Source organism: Podarcis raffonei, chromosome 1, assembly GCF_027172205.1.
Source record: "Podarcis raffonei isolate rPodRaf1 chromosome 1, rPodRaf1.pri, whole genome shotgun sequence".
Taxonomy (NCBI): Eukaryota; Metazoa; Chordata; class Lepidosauria; order Squamata; family Lacertidae; genus Podarcis; species Podarcis raffonei.
The window spans coordinates 80,452,714-80,469,603 of NC_070602.1; the positions used below are offsets into that span (position 1 = coordinate 80,452,714).

Sequence of the window (16,890 nt, forward strand, 5' to 3'; positions counted from 1 at the left end):
GAAAGCGGTATTTATGCAGCTCACGTAGTCAATTGCTCACTAAATGGAATACAGCACCAAGCAAAAGCATCGGGTGGAGAACCTCCAGTCGACAGGCCAAATCTGAACCAGCACAGTTCCCAATTTGGCCCCTGAGGCCATTTCCCCATAACTCATATACCTGCCCCACTCCTGAGGTCTTATGGGGATGTATTCCTGTGGGGAGCTCAATCAGACAGCTAATTCCTGCAGAAAACAACTTTGCCATCCTTACACTCAACACTTTGCTGGCAAAGCGCCTGTGCTGCAATTCCCAAGCGCCTGGCATCCAGGTGATTATTGGACACTTGGAAAACACAGCACAAGGGACTTAGACAAATGGGAGGGGCAACTCATTTGACGTCCTAATTTGTCCTGCCCACCTGTCAAAGCTGGACCACAGGGGTGGGGACAGATAACAATCTGGCCTACTGGGTCAAAAGGGTTCCCAACCCCTGAAATGTGGAACCAGCTCAAAGAGAACTTGCCAAGAAATTTCAGGCAACTGCCGACCAAAGTTCAGAATTACTCACCCTCCTCAACCTCTGCTGCAGCAACGTGATAATAAGGAGTGATTGAATAATTGCCATTATTGTACAACCTCCAATCAAGTTATGAAGTCACATTTCTTTTGAGAGTCAGGAGGCTCCATTAGTGGATCTGGAAGACAAGACTTCGCTGTCATTGCGGGGGAGAAGCTGACACATGCATCCTCCATAGAAGCAATATAGAAAGCTAGGGGATAAAAATAACCAGAGCTGCACAGAGGGATTAACACTTGTTTGCATTGCCACATAACTAATTTTGACACCTCCAACACATTTGTTCAGCAGAAGAGGAATGAAGGGTGGCAGCTGGTGTGGGTGAAAAGCTCCATCAAACAGGGCTGTGCTGTAAGTTTCTCACTGGCAGATGCAAAGCCCAAGGCAGTTTAGTGGGAGTCAGTGGCTGGAGATGACTCTCTCTGCAGGAAACCTCGTGCCCAAGTTGGAATACGGGGGCTTTTCTATTCAGTAGATGCTTGGGTTACATTACACAGTCAGATGGATTGTTATCTGAAATGTGTCGCCAGAGGTTAACATTATTAAAAACAAGCTACGGCCATTTCTGGACATGGGTAGCCTGGTTACAGCTCCCCATGCGTTAGTAGCCTCCCAGCTGGATTATTGCAATGCGCTATGTATGGGGATGGTCCTTGAGGATGGTCCGGAGAGGGCAGCCAGAGTGCTAACGGACATATCTGCACAAGGCCATATTACCCTGGTTCTCAAGGATCTGGACTGGCTGCCTGTTTGTCACTGGGTGAAATTCAAGCTGTTAATACTGAGGTCCAAAGCTCTAAATTGCTTAGGGCCTGGGTATTCAAAGGGGCATCTCTCCCCATATTATCCTGCCCAGTCTTTGAGGGCACTGCCATGTGGGCTCACCAGAGGGCTTCCTTGGCAAGAGCATCCCAAGGGACACCCTCCCCTCTGAGTTTTGGCTAGCAAAAACTTTCATTGGTTTCCCCCCCTGAATGAGCCATTTTGTGCCCAAGATATACTTGGCTGTGTATTGAGCGATATATTAAACAGATCAAGATGGCGGCATTTTAAATTATATTTCATTGCTGATTTCATTGTTTATTGAGTTTTACATTGGTGTGGCTTTCCCACAGAGAGCACGTGAGGAGGGGATGGCCTACAAGTTCAGTCAGTCAGTCAGTCAAGCCACTCCTTAAACCCAGTGGATATCAGGTGTATCTGTCTGGCCTTCTCAGCAGGGGTTCCCCATCAGTTCTCTGTGGTCCTAACCAATAGGTATGGGGTGGGAAAACCTGTGGCACTCCAAAGGCTGTTGGACTCCCATTAGCCCCAACCAGCATGACCAATGATGGGAGCTGTAGTCTAAGAACATCTGTAAGGTTACAGGTATCCCCATCCCTGTGTTAGGTCTTCTTTTACAGCCCTCTGAGCACCCAGGTCCTTGTACCTTGCATGCCTTCATTCTCTCAGCCTTCATTCTCAGGCACTTCAGAGGCCTCGGATTCAGTCTCTAGTAGCACCAGTAATGGAAAGGTTACCAAGTAGCAGGCCTGAGAACCATCGGCAGTGATCAGTGGCAATCCAGGTCTAGAGGGATCGTCTGATTGTTTAGGCAGCTCCTGTTCCTAGCAATAGTGACAGCTGTGGAGAAAAGAGAGCAGTGCTAAGGGGGTAATGTGTAGGGGCTGGAGCACTGGCTTCAGAGCCAGCCCAAGACATTTTGATGCCTAAGGCAAAATGCAAGATGGCACCTCTCCCCATTTCATATACAAAAGCCAACCAGACTCTGGTTAAAGGACAGCACCTTCCACTGCCCCTGAACACAGGGCAGGACATGCGGCACACTCCCCGCCCCTCAGTATCTGCTGCCTGAGGCAACTGCCTCACTCTGCCTCATGGTAGGGCCACCTCTGCCTGTATCTTTCACAATGAGCCTCTGCTCTTCTATCCCTTTCCCTCCTGTTGTTGAAATTGAATTCTTCCTTTTAAACTTTGCTTATAGGGCTGCTGGGCGCACAGTGTTGGTGAATCCCTAGCTACCTACCACCTTACTTTGCCCAGAGATATCTAGACAATTACATCAGAATGCACGTGTTTGCTTCATGGGCGTGTGCCCCAGGTTCCTTAAATACACAGCAACACCCTGATGATGTGTACCCTTCTCAACCATCACCAGCACAAAATACATGGCAAGCCACCAATACTGTGATAGAGCATGTAGTCTCCTGTTGAAATATTGCATATCAAAGAATCACAGAGGCCATTTATACAGGCATCCCACCCCCCACCCCCCACCCCACCCCCACTTTCCTTCATGCAAACACACCCAAATATGTTTCTGCACACCAAAGAAAGGAAATGCGTGAAATGGTACGAATGCACACAAGCAAGCAATTTCTATGATCATGGATGGTCCAAGAAACTGCAGCTGTGATTATAGAAATTGCTGCTGAGTATGATCACAGGGCTCTTGAGAGCAATTACACAAAGAAAAACATCTAGGGAAATGCCTGAGTGAATCGGCCCTTGCTGGGTAGCTATAAATGTAAACCTCCACGCAGCCCATGTGGTCTGGGTGACTTCTGCGCTCTTCATTGTCTCTCCTCCATTCTTCATGCATTGTGCCCCTTTACATTAGGAACCCCTGTATGCCAATATATACAGCTCCAGGTCGGACACAGGGCCAAGCAAAATGTGGGAAGAGCAGCCCTGTTTGTTCATGTAGAAAGCAATGTGTGAGGGTCTAATGCTAATGTCAGCTGAAACCTTCCCAATCTTACCTCCCCACGGTCCATCATCCCAGACGCGTTCCCCTCCACCTGGCTTACTTCCAACACTGGAGCTGGGCTAGGAGCTCCAGTGACAGATCTTGAGATGGTTAGGTGCTTGCTGGGTTCAGGTCTCCTTACCTATACATCCTTGATGATGTAAAAAAAAATGGACATACATGCCCAATTTATATATGAATGGACCACAGACACATTTAAAAAAAAAAAAAGATTGCTCAAGTTTAACGCTTAAGGTTGGAGGGATCGGATGTGATGTAAATGAGCAGGCTGAACAAAGATAAATGTGGAAGACAGACATGGGAGGAATGTGGAGGGTGTGGGAAGAATGAGGGTTGAAGTGAAGGTAGGGGAAGTTGTGACTGGTAAAGCTTTAAAAGGGCAGAGGGGAAACCAAAAAACAGGGGGGGGGGATAAAGGACCAGAGGGTCAAGAGGAACCAGCATTTGAGGGAGGAGTTGCAGCCAGGAGGTTTCCATTCATTGGAGCCAAGTCTTGAACGAAGGTCACTCCTCCTGCTTTCTGACCTGTGTGATTTGTTTCCTCATCCCCCCTAGATCTACCTGTCATGGAAGAGTGGCCCAGGCGAAGTGAAGCACTGGAAGGATATGATTTCACACCCCCGGCAGGCTGTGGCACAGTGGCACCAGCTGAAGGCCTGAGAGGCAGGAGCCGAGGACTCGCTCTGGGTTTCAGTGCACCAAGTCAACATTTACTGGCCACACTCTCACTACTACTTTATGCACAACGGCTGCACCCTGGTCTCCCCCAGGGGGGAAAAGCTTGGGAATGACCACAGGCTAAGGGAGCGAACCTGAAACATGTACTAAACTCTGGGAAAGTGGTATCGGTGCCCAATGTGCTGGCTCAGCAGCACAGAGCATCACAAGGAGCACCATTAATACCCAACCTCTTGCTTTAGCCTTTCCATCAGACTCCTTATGTAGAAAGAACGAGAGAGAGAGAAAGAGAGAGAGAGACCAGAGCAGAGCAGCCCTCCAGCTGAAGGTGGCATCAGCACTGATTTGTTTGGATTCACAGTGTAGCAATGGCACAATGGGAGGAGAGGGGTCCGCTACTGCCATACAAGACTTCCTATGAGTTCTTCCAGCCAAAAGCCCATTGGGATGGCACCCTACTCCGCCATAAGAAAGCTAACCCCATCCAGCGGCTGCACTGGCCTGAGAGGGGGCACTGCAAGGAGATCACTTGCTCTGTTTCCATGAGGTGGTTTCGTTATCATTCAATAAAACTTGTAAGAGTAATAAGAATAATATAAATAATAATGCTGGCTAGACCTTTTCCTAGCCAGGCCTCTCTGCAAAGGGGAGAGGAGCCACGAAGCTCCCCTAGCCCCCCTGTGTGTGTGTGTTGTGTGTTGTAACTATGCGTGCAGGGCATTCGTGTGTCACTTGTGTTCTCTTTCTCTCGCTCAGCCCTAGACAATTTGTTTCTCTGAGGGGCTTGATTCACTGCCCAGCAGGAATTGAGGGGAAGCTTATGCCATGTGGAAAAGGAGGGGAGCAACAGATTTTGGAGCTTTTGATTGAGAGGAGAGAGGAAAGAGAGGCAAGGAGGCCATTTTCTTAACCATGCTGGAAGCCATGAAACACATACCACAAGCTAGAGTGTGTGTGGTTGTAACATTAGGGAGAGCCTAACTTTTAATTGCCCCTTTTGTTTGGCAGAGGCAAAGGAGACATGCTGAGCAGTCCTGAATATTTTTGGGGGGGGCAGGGCAGGAGCCATTCAAACTGACCCCTCTCAACATCCCAGTGTGCTTGTCACACATGGCCCCAAGCAACCATCCTACTTTAATCATGCCTCCCCATTTTCTTTCCTCCCCTCAGCCAGCCACATGCACCCTAACCCACCACAGTTTCTCTTGGATTCCGAAGCTTGTTTTCACTCAGTCTGCAGCCCTTCCCTTGGAAACCAGCAAACACACACCTGTGCAATTTCTAGTTAATTAGCCACCCACTTTCTGTACCCTTCTGCAGCTATGTTAAAAGAGTTTGCATAGAAACTGACTTCTCTCATTTGAATTCACTCACCCCAAATATAGGTTGCATCAAGAAGATTAGTGCCCATGATGTAGAAGGATGTGATTTTTCAGCGAAATCAGTACTTCCCGGAAGTGGCGTTGAAGAATTGACTTTATGATAGCAAAACAACCCAGCTCTCTAGTTAAAAGTCTTGGGTTGTGCACGCAGTAACTCCAACTTAAATCTTAGGTTTCTATTTGTCTTTGATGAAATGTTTCATCTCTTCTCTGCTTTTTATTCTTCATTGCCTGATAGGGTACCAGGGAAAAGTCAGCTCTCCTAGACATTCGGTCAAAATGGCAAAGAGACCATCTCAAGGCTTCATAGGTGAGAGCAGGGACTAAGGGGCACTGACAAGAAAGATTTGTGTCTGATTCCAGTGCTTCTCTAGATCTTTATCTCAGTCTTCCCACATTTTTCCTGCAAGCGGAGAACAAGGATTAATCTGCACAACCATTTTTGAATGTGTTAAAGGCAACATGTTTTATTTCAGTTACTTGGGAAACACTTTTGGGCTAATCTTTTGACTATATTGACAGGTGTCCTAACCCATTGCATCCTGTGGAGAAGCAATAATCCAAAAGCAAGTCAAGCCAGTTCTCCAGGCCACTTCTCACAAGCACTCTGCACAGCTTTTCTTCTCCCCACCCCAAAGGCTAGAATGTGCCATCAAAGAGGGTCATCTGCATGATTCAGTATGAGCGTGCAGGTCAGTCTTGCACTACGCTGCAGACCTTCCGTGCGTAGGAGGTGAGCAGTGATGTGAATGTGACAAACCATTCATATAATCCATTTGCCATTTCCAAGGCTCAAGCTGCAAGGGGAAAATGATGCTAGGGTAGATAAGGCAGGATGGTTTTGTGGAGAGGGAGCCTCAGTCTGAACACATATTGCAATATTTGCAGAAGCTATTTGACAGAGCAAAAACCACTTGTAAGACAATTCATTTTGGCTTTGAGGTGTCCTAGGTGATTGTGTGCAGGGCTGGCGCAGGACAGTTTGTTGCCTGAGGCATAGGACAAGATGGCAGCTCCCTGCATTCAACATACACACACACACACACACACACACACACACACACAAACATATATACATATATATATATATTCACAATTAAACATTATCATCACATAAGTATAAAAGAATAAACCACACAAAAAATAGAAAATAGAAAATAAAACATTTTCACACAATATTAAATCCACATTTTGGGGTTACTCAGATCCCTCGACTTTCCTCTAGCCGCGGCTGAGTCTTAATTCAGCACCAGGGATTGGACAGTGTCCTTCACCATACCAGAGGCAGCAAGCTACTGTATTTTTCGCTCTATAAGGCACACCAGACCATAAGACACACCTAGTTTTTGGAGGAGGAAAACAAGAAAAAAATATTCTGAAACCCAGAAGCCAGAACAGCAAGAGGGATCGCTGCGCAGCGATCCCTCTTGCTGTTCTGGCTTCTGGGATAGCTGCGCAGCCTGTATTCGCTCCATAAGACACACACAAATTTCCCCTTTTTGGGAGGGAAAAAGTGAGTCTTATAGAGCAAAAAATACAGTACTTGCGAAGGGGGCAGGACGTGTCATGTAACATAAACAGCTCTGTCTTCCAACGTAGGAAAATGGACAGTTTGAATATGTTTCACCTCCATTTGTTTAGAAGCTGCTACATTCAAAAGCAGTCTAATGGTGCATCTCACTACAGATGCAAAAACCTCATTGTAGTCCTCTGCATACTTTTGCGAGTAACCTTTGGTACAAGTCTTGCTTTGTAGCATTCAACTTCCCATTCTGTATCCTGCTTTACCTTGCATACCCACTTGCTTGCAATTGTCTTCTTCCTGGGAGGCATCTTGATTAAAGTCCAGGTTTGGTTCTGGTGCAGGGCATCCATTTCCATGCACCTTCCTTCCATAGACGGGCTTCAGCGGCTGCCACCTGCTCCATCTCGTCCCAGGTGGAAGGTTTCATGGGGTGGTGCCGACTTGTGAAGGAGGGCAGTTGTGGAGTTGGAATAGCTTTCTTGGGTCTCAATGAGCACCTGACCTCTGTCTCTGGAGTCACATCATCTTCCTCATCACTAAGTGCAGGCATCTCATCATCAGTCTCCTCCCCGGTGGGAGTGCTGCTGCTTGGACTCTACTCCTCTGCTTCTCCTTGCTGCTCATCATTTGTGCTAAGTGGTGTGACAGTAGAAAACAGATCTGGACATCAATTCAGGAAAGTACTTGTGGGCTTGTGTTTCTTCCTCTGACTCCTCAGAAAAATCTATCTCTTGTCAGCTTTCCTGTGCTCATCAAAATGAACCGCATGTCTTGTGCTGACCTTTCCAGTATTTCAAGTTCATCACTTTGTAATATCTGCCTCCAATACCATATCCAAACATAATTGCCTGTTCCTCTCTGGAGTCTTAACTTGTCCCTGTTCTCCATGGGTACATAGGCATAGGCAATACTGCCAAACACAGGTTTGTGTGATATGTTTGGTACACTTCCATGCCAATGCTCAAAAGGTGTGCATTCAGCTCCCTTGGTTGGCAGACTGTTCTGGAGAACCATCTTCTTCTCTCTCAGTTTGAACATCAAAGTAGTAAGAAACATTTCTGAGTTCCTTTATCTCTACTGCTTTGCCCATCAATCTCCCCAGCTGCCTCCACTTTATTTCATCCACAGTTTTAACAAAAATAGCATTACGAACCTGTTCTCTAATTGACAGAAAGCTGGAACGGAGACATTTTCTGACCTCTTACAATCAAGTGAAAGCCCATTGCTGAAATGAGGGACAGCTTAAGGAAAACAGGATTCATGTGGATATAGATATTTTCACATTCTTCTTAAACAATCAGCTGAGAATTTATAGATTTAGGCAGATAACTTTGAAAAATGAATATGGAAATGAAAAGACCTCATATATATCGAATGATTACTCATATGGGAGAAGATAGATTGTGTTATGGGAAGCAGTGATTGGGGTAACTATCTCAAGAGACACCTAGAAATATATAGGCAATTCAGAGGAATTACGGTCAATGTGGCATTTAACCCCACTTAGAATAGCTAGAATTTATGATACCAGTAATGATGACTGTTGGAAATGCAGCTCAGTTACAGCATATTTAATTCACTATTTGTGGAACTGCCCTGAAGCAAAAACAATACCAGCAGGAAATGATATCTAATATAAGAAGCATGTTGAAACATCCTGTTCAGCTAGACTCAAAATTACTTCTATTAACTTATTTGAAAGACACAGTCCTTAAAGGCAGGGAGAAACTGTTGTTTAATATAATTCTATTCTATTATTATATGAAGTGCTATACAATATAATACAATACAGTGGTACCTCAGGTTATGAACTTAATTCATTCTGGAGGTCCGTTCTTAACCCGAAACCGTTCTTAACCTGAGGCTGGCTTTCGCTAATGGGGCCTCCTGCTGCCGCCACCGCACGATTTTCATTCTCATCCTGGGGCAAAGTTCGCAACCTGGAGCAACTACTTCCGGGTTAGCAGAGTTTGTAACCAGAAGCATTTGTAACCCGAAGGGTTTGTAACCCGAGGTACCACTGTACTGTATTTTTACTACGAGGGGTGGTAACATTTAGATTCTCTGCCCCTAGCGCCAACATTTCTTAAGCCATCTCTGCATGCAAGAGGTTCTATCAATGCTGCTGGGATAGAGTCCTAATGATATTTTTCTTTCCCTGGCCTTGTCATTTTTGTCAGCTGCTTCCAGAGGATTTTGACTTGTTTCCAGTGTTATTTCTGCTCAGAATAGACCAATTGAAATTAATGGCCATGGCTAACTTAAGCCCAGTTAACTTCAGTGGGGCTACTCTGCATAGAATGAGCACTGGATACAACCCTATTTGCTTCTAATGTGAGGGCCAAGTGGGCTCTTTACCAGCCAAGCATTATTTCGTTTTTTGCTGTGGCTGTCCAGGTCACAGGCCTTTCACTTACCCCTTGCTTAGCACAAAGGTAGCTATCATTCCATCCAATGAGAGATTGTTGGGTGGCTGAAGTTTCCCAGTCTACAAAATTGCCCATCTGATATGAACTCCTAAGCCTTGAAATGATATATATGAGGCTGACTGTCACCGACAGCAATCATAATGTAAAGCCTTCTGCTCCAAGTACCATGGCAGATGAGAAATAAAAGCCAGGAAGATGCAAGCATGCTTAAAAGTACCCACTAGGTGGCACTCATGTTCTATTAACACTGCATCACTGGGCTATCACTGGCTCAACTTGAGTCATGAAAGACCCAATTGACTGCTCGTTTAACAGCCAGCGCAACACTCTTATATGCAAAGTGACAGGAATGTTTCAGGATGACTGATACTGTCAGGAGCTCTGGACTATTTTGCCACCAAAACTAAATTGTGCATTTTCCACTTGATTACTGGATGGTAGTAGAAAGGCAGTGGAGTGGATAGAGGCCATTTAGATTGGCAGGACCCCTAGAAAATGCTGACAAAGGTGGGCAAATGGATAGCAGGATTCTTGGGGTTCCCAAGCTATGGAATAGCAGCTGTGGCATAAGCCAGGCCCCCAAATGTGGATTTTATGCAAAATTGCAGTGACATGAGTAGCACTTGCATACTAATATTTGGTTGGAAAACTGGGATGAGGAGCTGTCCATGCCTCCAACCTCTTTCCAGGCAAATCCACCTGAGCAGTCCTACTTATCTGCTCCTCCTAAAACCTATCATGCTCTGCTGCCCCTTCACATCAATTCTCACACACCCCAGCTTCCCACTATTGCCCTGTATGCGCCTGGCATGGTATTCAATGCTGGTCCTGTGCAGAATAGGCCTACTGATGTTAAGAGACAAGGATAACATGGGCTTATTGAGTTCAATGGGTCTACTTTGAGTAGGGGCTTGAATCCAACCCACACACTCTGCCCACCTTCTTTCAGTCTCCTCCAATTGCTCAGATCCTCACCTGTTATGCTACAGACTGACTTACCAATTTCCCCTCCTCTTCTGACCTTCTTCACAGTCCTACTGAAAAGTCTTCACGAGCTCTTCCCTTGCCATGAGCCCTCCAGATAATGAACTTCACAACCCTGCTTAGTTGAAGCTCTTTCCTTTTATGCAGCCATCTTTTTCAACAGCACATTGCCACTGAATACTACTTGAGTCGAATAGGAGGGATCTGTCCACCAGTGGATAGATTGTGAAAGCTCCTTTCTCCTCCAGAGCTTTGTACTCGCCCAGCCAGGCCATTGTACAGAGGAAAACTCAAATAGGGCATTCAATACCTTCCTTCTGTCCTGGGTCATTAATCCTGTGGAGTGTGAGCCAAACTTCCAGCACTTAAAATCAAATAAAATAGGGCATTCAGCTTCTTCCTCCAAGCAGTTAACCAGTGGGTCTGTTCTCTCAGGCTATCCTTGAGCAGGTTGACTGTCATAATATGTATAATAGTGGGGGGGGTGGATTTTAAGGGTGTTTTATTTTGTTGAGTTAGTCAGTGTGTTACAGTATTTTTTTTCTATATGATGTACAGATGCCTAAATGATATTTCTGGTAGGCACATTTTTATACATGTAACAATACACTGCTGAAAATAAAGGAGGCTTGCAGGAATAGGAGAAAAACCCCAGTTAGTTGGGGGAAAGTTTGGGAAAAATCAGGGCTCTTATAGAAAATGAGTTGGGGTTTGGCTTTCTTTCTTCTTCTTTTCCCCTCATGGCATTTCTTGGCATCCACTCAGCTGGGCAGGCTTTTTAAAAATCAGAGAGCCCCAAGGAGGTTTTTATATGTTTCTTTATTATCCCATTGTTGAGGAAGAGGGCAGAAGGAGAGAGAGTGAGACATGATTTAGCAATTGACGTTTGTTTAATAGGTAATGTCTTAATGGAGAAATAAAACCAAATTGTATTGAAATGAGAGGGGCCTGCTTTTTTATTTTTGTGCCCCCTCTTGTACAGCTGTCAGCCAATCAGATGCAAAAATAATAATAATAATAGTGGGATATCAGAAACAATGGGGTTTTTAATGCCAAAGCAAACTGGGAAATACATGACATCCTATTTCAGTATTTTATCAGCTCTCTGTTCCAAGACAATGTGAGAACCTTTTTCTCAGCTGCTTCCTAATAAGTCTTCAGTAAAATAATCGTTAAGTCCATCAAGCTATTTATTAATAATAATGTTTATTATTTATTAATGACTTCTGTTAGTGAATTGTGCCCAATTTAATTTTGATGCCATCTTTTGTAAAGGTTTTAACAGGTGATCCACAAAAGGGCATCAGTTTTTGTGTTTTGTTATTAAGTGTGAGAAAAAGGCCATCAAAATCACAAACCATTATTTGCTTTCTTGGATTGAAGCGCTAAAGTGCTTTTATCGGGAACAAAATCCTCCTCTGTCCCAGCCTAAAATTCACAAAGCAGTTGGGAGTTGCTGGTGTTTTCATGTACACTTGGTTTGCCCCAAATAGTCACAAATTGCAGGGCTGTATAAATCACAACAAACTGAATTTGGATCTTCCACATCACGAGAAGCTCACAAGCGTCATTATCTAGTTCGTCATGACATTACAGATCCTTGGTGACACTACAGATTCTGCACTGTGATTATCACTGGAAAGTATAAGCAGCAGCGGAAACAGGACACTGACAATTATGGGTGGCAAGTGTTTTATTAATGGGGGAGAGAGTCACACAATGACCATAATAGCAGATAAGATGGATGGATGACTGGCTTTCCATATCAGCAAAAGCTTACTTGGCATTTTAGGCAGCTGAGTAATCCTGAGAAATTCACTCCTCGTTCTTGAAAAACGGGTTGAAAGAAATTCTATATTAGATGTGCACAACTTTTAACTTGCCAAGCAGAACACAGCTTAGTAGCCTTGAAGGTGACGTGTCAGATAACCCACTGACCAACTCTTGACTTTGCTTTTACAGTCCCAAGCAGCCAGGAGATGTATGGTGCATCTGGTGTGGCATCCATTGCTGGTATTTGGCCTGCTGGATCTCAGGCAGCACAGGCCTGATATAAGCAGTGACGGATCTGAAAGGACATATATAATAGTTCCCCATTTTGATGCAAGAGTCCAGTTTTCTAGTAACACTGGCTTCTCCCAAATTGTCATTATGCCTATCACACAGAAACCAAATAATTTTATACTGGGAGAAGCTTCCCACCCACCTACTCTACAAGCCAGATTTTATATTGGCTTTGATTGTACTACTTTGGTGGCGCTGACTGATGCTTTTACTTCCATAAACTCCTATGATGCTTTTTATGATTAGCAGACTAGAATTATTTTGAAAAGAGATTTTAGCCTTGTACTGAGCACCTGTGCCAATATCCTGTTTTCGCCTCTGCCCCCAGCCTAACATTGAAGTTTACAGTGAAATTATATTCCCTCCTATCCAAACACAAGCCAGAATGGGAAAGCCGCGGAGCCACCAGATACCTTTCTAGTTTTACCTCATGCTTGCAAGGTAAACACCAGGAAGTTACCAGAACTCCACAAGCTTATTAACTTTCATATACAAAACAAGAGACAATAAAGTTGGCATCGCAGGGTCCTTTCTTACTATTGTTCTTGTTTTGTTTGTTAATGATCATGAGGTGAGGTGAGCTTCTTGGATTAAAGAGCAAGAGTGACCTTTGAAGTCTGGCACCTGTTCATTTCTACATCAGCCTCAAAGTAGAACAAAAACCTACATGCACCATTCTCCTCTCCCCAGTAGCATTCAGTATCATGTACTTACTCTGTGTTAGGATGTCATTGTGTGCATTTGACTAAGCCTTCACATCATTGGTGGGTGGAAAGCAGAGAAAAACCAGGAACATTGTGGCATCTCATCAGCAAATGGAGAGGGTCCTTTTTTTGTCAACATACCTGCATTCCATGAATTGTGCAGCTTCACTTTCAAGGTTCATGTGGATCTGGCGGGAATGAATGGCTGCAATGGCATCAGAGTTACTTCTTGCTCTTCAATTCTGCCCTCAGTAGATAGCCGATGAGACTTCAGGCTGATGATAGGTGCACGTTTTATGCAAAAGAGCTCGCCAGTGAAGGAAGTCATCTCAAGTGCCGGACAATCTTGTCAAATCCAATTAATCACCATAAAACATTCTTAGCTTCACTTTTTTAAAAAACAGACAAGTTCAAGATTGATAAACCTGGTAGCACATGACAGGAAACAGAAGCAACCTCGTTTCACATTGCTGGCCGACAGCAATGGTGGCACTGATTGGCTGACAACCGGGGTGGCTTGGTGAGTGGATTGGTAGAGAACTGGAGCCATACAAATTGACGGGAAGCAATGTGTGTTTGTGTGTAGAGATACAGATAAATACACAAAGCACCGGGATGGTTGGATTCTCTTTCTATCTCTGTCATGGAGCAACTTTCTGGGTTAGTACGCAAACTTCTCATGGCCTCAGTTTGCCCACCTACTGTACGATGGTGATAATAATGCTTCCCTACCTCACAAGGGGATGGTGTGAGGCTTTCAAAATCAGGGCCTTGAACGTGTTAAATAAAGCGGCATTGCACAAGATGTCTCCGTTGATGTCATGGGGCAGAAAATTCATCAGTCTGTGTAAAGGTACCGGTAGTTCAGACTGATCCCCTAATGCTAGGATAGCCTTTGATTAGAGGTGCTACTACTGACACGCAAAGCATTATTACCACCATTGGCAAACTGAGCCACTGCTCCAGCCAGCCTCCCTGTGAAGTATTTCCTCCCCCTCGCCTACCACCACTCCCCCAAACCAGAAGCGGTTTCTTTTGTACAATTGGAATTTGGAGAGTTGTGTATTCATTTTTAATTCTAGAGCTCTTAGCTGTATCTTGTTCAGGTATCTCTTCTTCATGTGATGATAACCATCTAACATAGTGTGTGCAAACAGAAAAAAGGTGAAAAAAAATATATGACTACACTGTAGACAACTTCTTTCCTAGCAGTGAAGGTGGCAGTCCAGCTAGACTCAGCTGCCACCTCCTTCCTATTGTGTTTGGAGATGTTTAAAACTCATGGAGCAGACATATTTTATAATAAAACCTGATAAAACACACCAAAAAAGGATGGGAAAAATATTACTACTGCTGCTACTACTACTATTACTACTAAGCCAGTGTGATTTCATCATCACTGATGTCTACGAGGTAGGAACGTTTTCTTTGCAGAACCATATTTTTGGAGAACCAGGCCCCTTGTTTTGTAGAGGAGGCCTCCTGGTCTAAATAATAAAGGATAGTAAAATAAGACAACACTTGGCTTTCTCTTTCTGTCATTAAAAAGGGAGTGGGGGAGAAGAATACCATCCTAATGGTTTCCAGAAGGTTAGGTGGGCAACACACTCATTGCTATTGCGGTTGCTAGGTAGTTCCACATGTGTCATAAGCCTCTATTGGATATTCCCAAAGAAGGCACAATTCTAACAGCCTGCACACCCAAGACCATTGTGAACATCCAATAAAATAAATATAAAAACATTTGTGGCTGGGTGTTCCCTTGACCTGACCCCCAACCCTCCTGCCGGCACTGGAACACTCATCCAGAATATCTTGCTTAAGAGCAACAAGCCCTTGCAGAAAGTCTGCAGCTGTAGAGGCTGAAACAAGCTTCTTGGTATACATAGAGAAACTGGCTCTCCCTCTTAGAGTGGGGGGGAAATGTACTTGTCCTTTCACAATGATGACCTGTAATTCAGGGGATTTTGTTCCTTGCCAGAACTAGGGATGGATGGATCTGTCTGTTTCGAGTTCCTGTCACTTTCATTCATAAATCCAGTCAATCCCATTTCTGCATTAATCTATGGGTGGGTGGTTTTTTTGTTTTTAATCACCTTTTAAATACTTTCAGATGTTTTTTCTCACATTCTCTAAACCGATATGCCTTAAAATTCATATTTCTAAACATATTTAAGGCTGAAATGTGGTCCTTGGGAGGATCTCAGGGGCAATACAGTGGGGTGGGGATATTATAATTATTATTACAGTATTATTTATTATTTATACCCCGCCCATCTGGCTGGGTTTCCCCAGCCACTCTGGGCAGCTCTCAACATAATATTAAAAACACAATAAAACATCAAACATTAAAAACTTCCCTAAACAGGGCTGCCTTCAGATTTTTTCTAAAAGTCAGATTTCCTTGACATCTGATGGGAGGGCGTTCCACAGGGTGGGCACCACTATCAAGAAGGTCCTCTGCATGGTTCCCTGTAGCTTCACTTCTCGCAGTGAGGGAACCGCCAGAAGACCCTCGGAGCTGGACCTCAGTGTCCGGGCTGAATGATGGAGGTGGAGATGCTCCTTCAGGTATACTGGGCCGAGGCCGTTTAGGGCTTTAAAGGTCAGCACCAACACTTTGAATTGTGCTCGGAAACGTACTGGGAGCCAATGTAAGTCTTTCAGGACCGGAGGCCACTCCCAGTCACCAGTCTAGCTGCCACAATCTGGATTATCTCCCTCTTAAGTGAACAAATACAGAAATCCATCCCTGGAGAGGGAGATCCAACCTCATAAGCTGCCTCAGATCTGTGATCTATGGCTGGGTCTACAACTTTTGGGGGCACCAACATCAGAGCGGGGGAAAGGAGGTGTTTCAGTCACAGCGGATAGAATAAGCCAGCCCTGGAACTGGCAATGGTTTAGTTTATTATTCTCTCATTTGAATCCATGCTGTGAAACTTAAAAATAGCTTCCAAAATCCATACAAAAAAGGAGGGAAGAATGCCCTATCACTACTGTCCACTTTTCCAGTAGGAGCCCAGCACGACCCAAGAAAAAGTGGATTCTCTGTCTTCTGTTCTCCCTTCCCTACCCTCTGCTTTGCCCATGCATTAAATGTATTCTTAATATATGAAACGTATTTTTAAATAATTTTGCTGAGGATTCCATCACAAAATTTGCTGAAGTGCACAATTCCAAAGAAGTTCTACAGTCCAATCTGCAGATTAGTCTAGGAGGCGTGGCTCAAGTCAGTTCATATCAGATTTCAGAAATAATTCATTTCTCAAGCATCCATAGACAGAACTAGGGATGGGGGAGAAATTTGTTTGCATTTTAATGATAACCTAATTCACCCTTCTTAAGTTAATACTTGAATCTCCTAATTTTGCACTGCAGTTTCCCAACCAATGGGTACAAAAACATATATATTAGGAGAAATTCACATTACAATGCTGATAGATTTTCTTGCTTGCTTTTTAAAAAAAAAACAAAAATCATAAATTGCTGCAGAAATAGGAAGAACACAATTTAAGATCGGGAAAATGAGAAACTGAGAGAAACCAAAGTTAAAGATTTGTGCATCTCCAGCCCCAACTGACCTGTTGGTTAAAAATTAAGGGTGGATTAGAAGGCAATTCCTGGGTAAAACTGGGGCTTTTCCACATTCAGTCTCACACTCATACAATTTCCATAGCCATCTTAGTCAAGTGGTAGTCAGCAGCTGTGGACTTTGCAACTTCTGCAGAACAGATCTACTCTAGGGGCTGGTTATTTGATTATCACAGCCCAGCCAGAAGTGTTTGGGTGAC

General features: G+C 44.3%; 1 protein-coding gene and 1 long non-coding RNA gene across 8 annotated transcripts in view; one reads left to right on the plus strand and one right to left on the minus strand.

Moving 5' to 3' along the window:
* SYT7 (synaptotagmin 7) overlaps positions 1-6,417 on the plus strand; it is a 219,506-nt gene extending 213,089 nt beyond the window's left edge. For all 7 annotated transcript variants that reach the window (XM_053396921.1, XM_053396912.1, XM_053396930.1 and 4 more), the window contains one exon: positions 3,886-6,417. In XM_053396921.1, coding sequence (XP_053252896.1) covers positions 3,886-3,990 — 105 coding nt within the window. In that variant the 3' untranslated portion in view covers positions 3,991-6,417. The remainder of the gene's footprint in view (positions 1-3,885) is intronic.
* Positions 1-16,890, minus strand: part of LOC128417821 (uncharacterized) — a 64,774-nt gene that overhangs the window by 6,766 nt on the left and 41,118 nt on the right. The gene's annotated exons all lie outside the window — the stretch shown is intronic.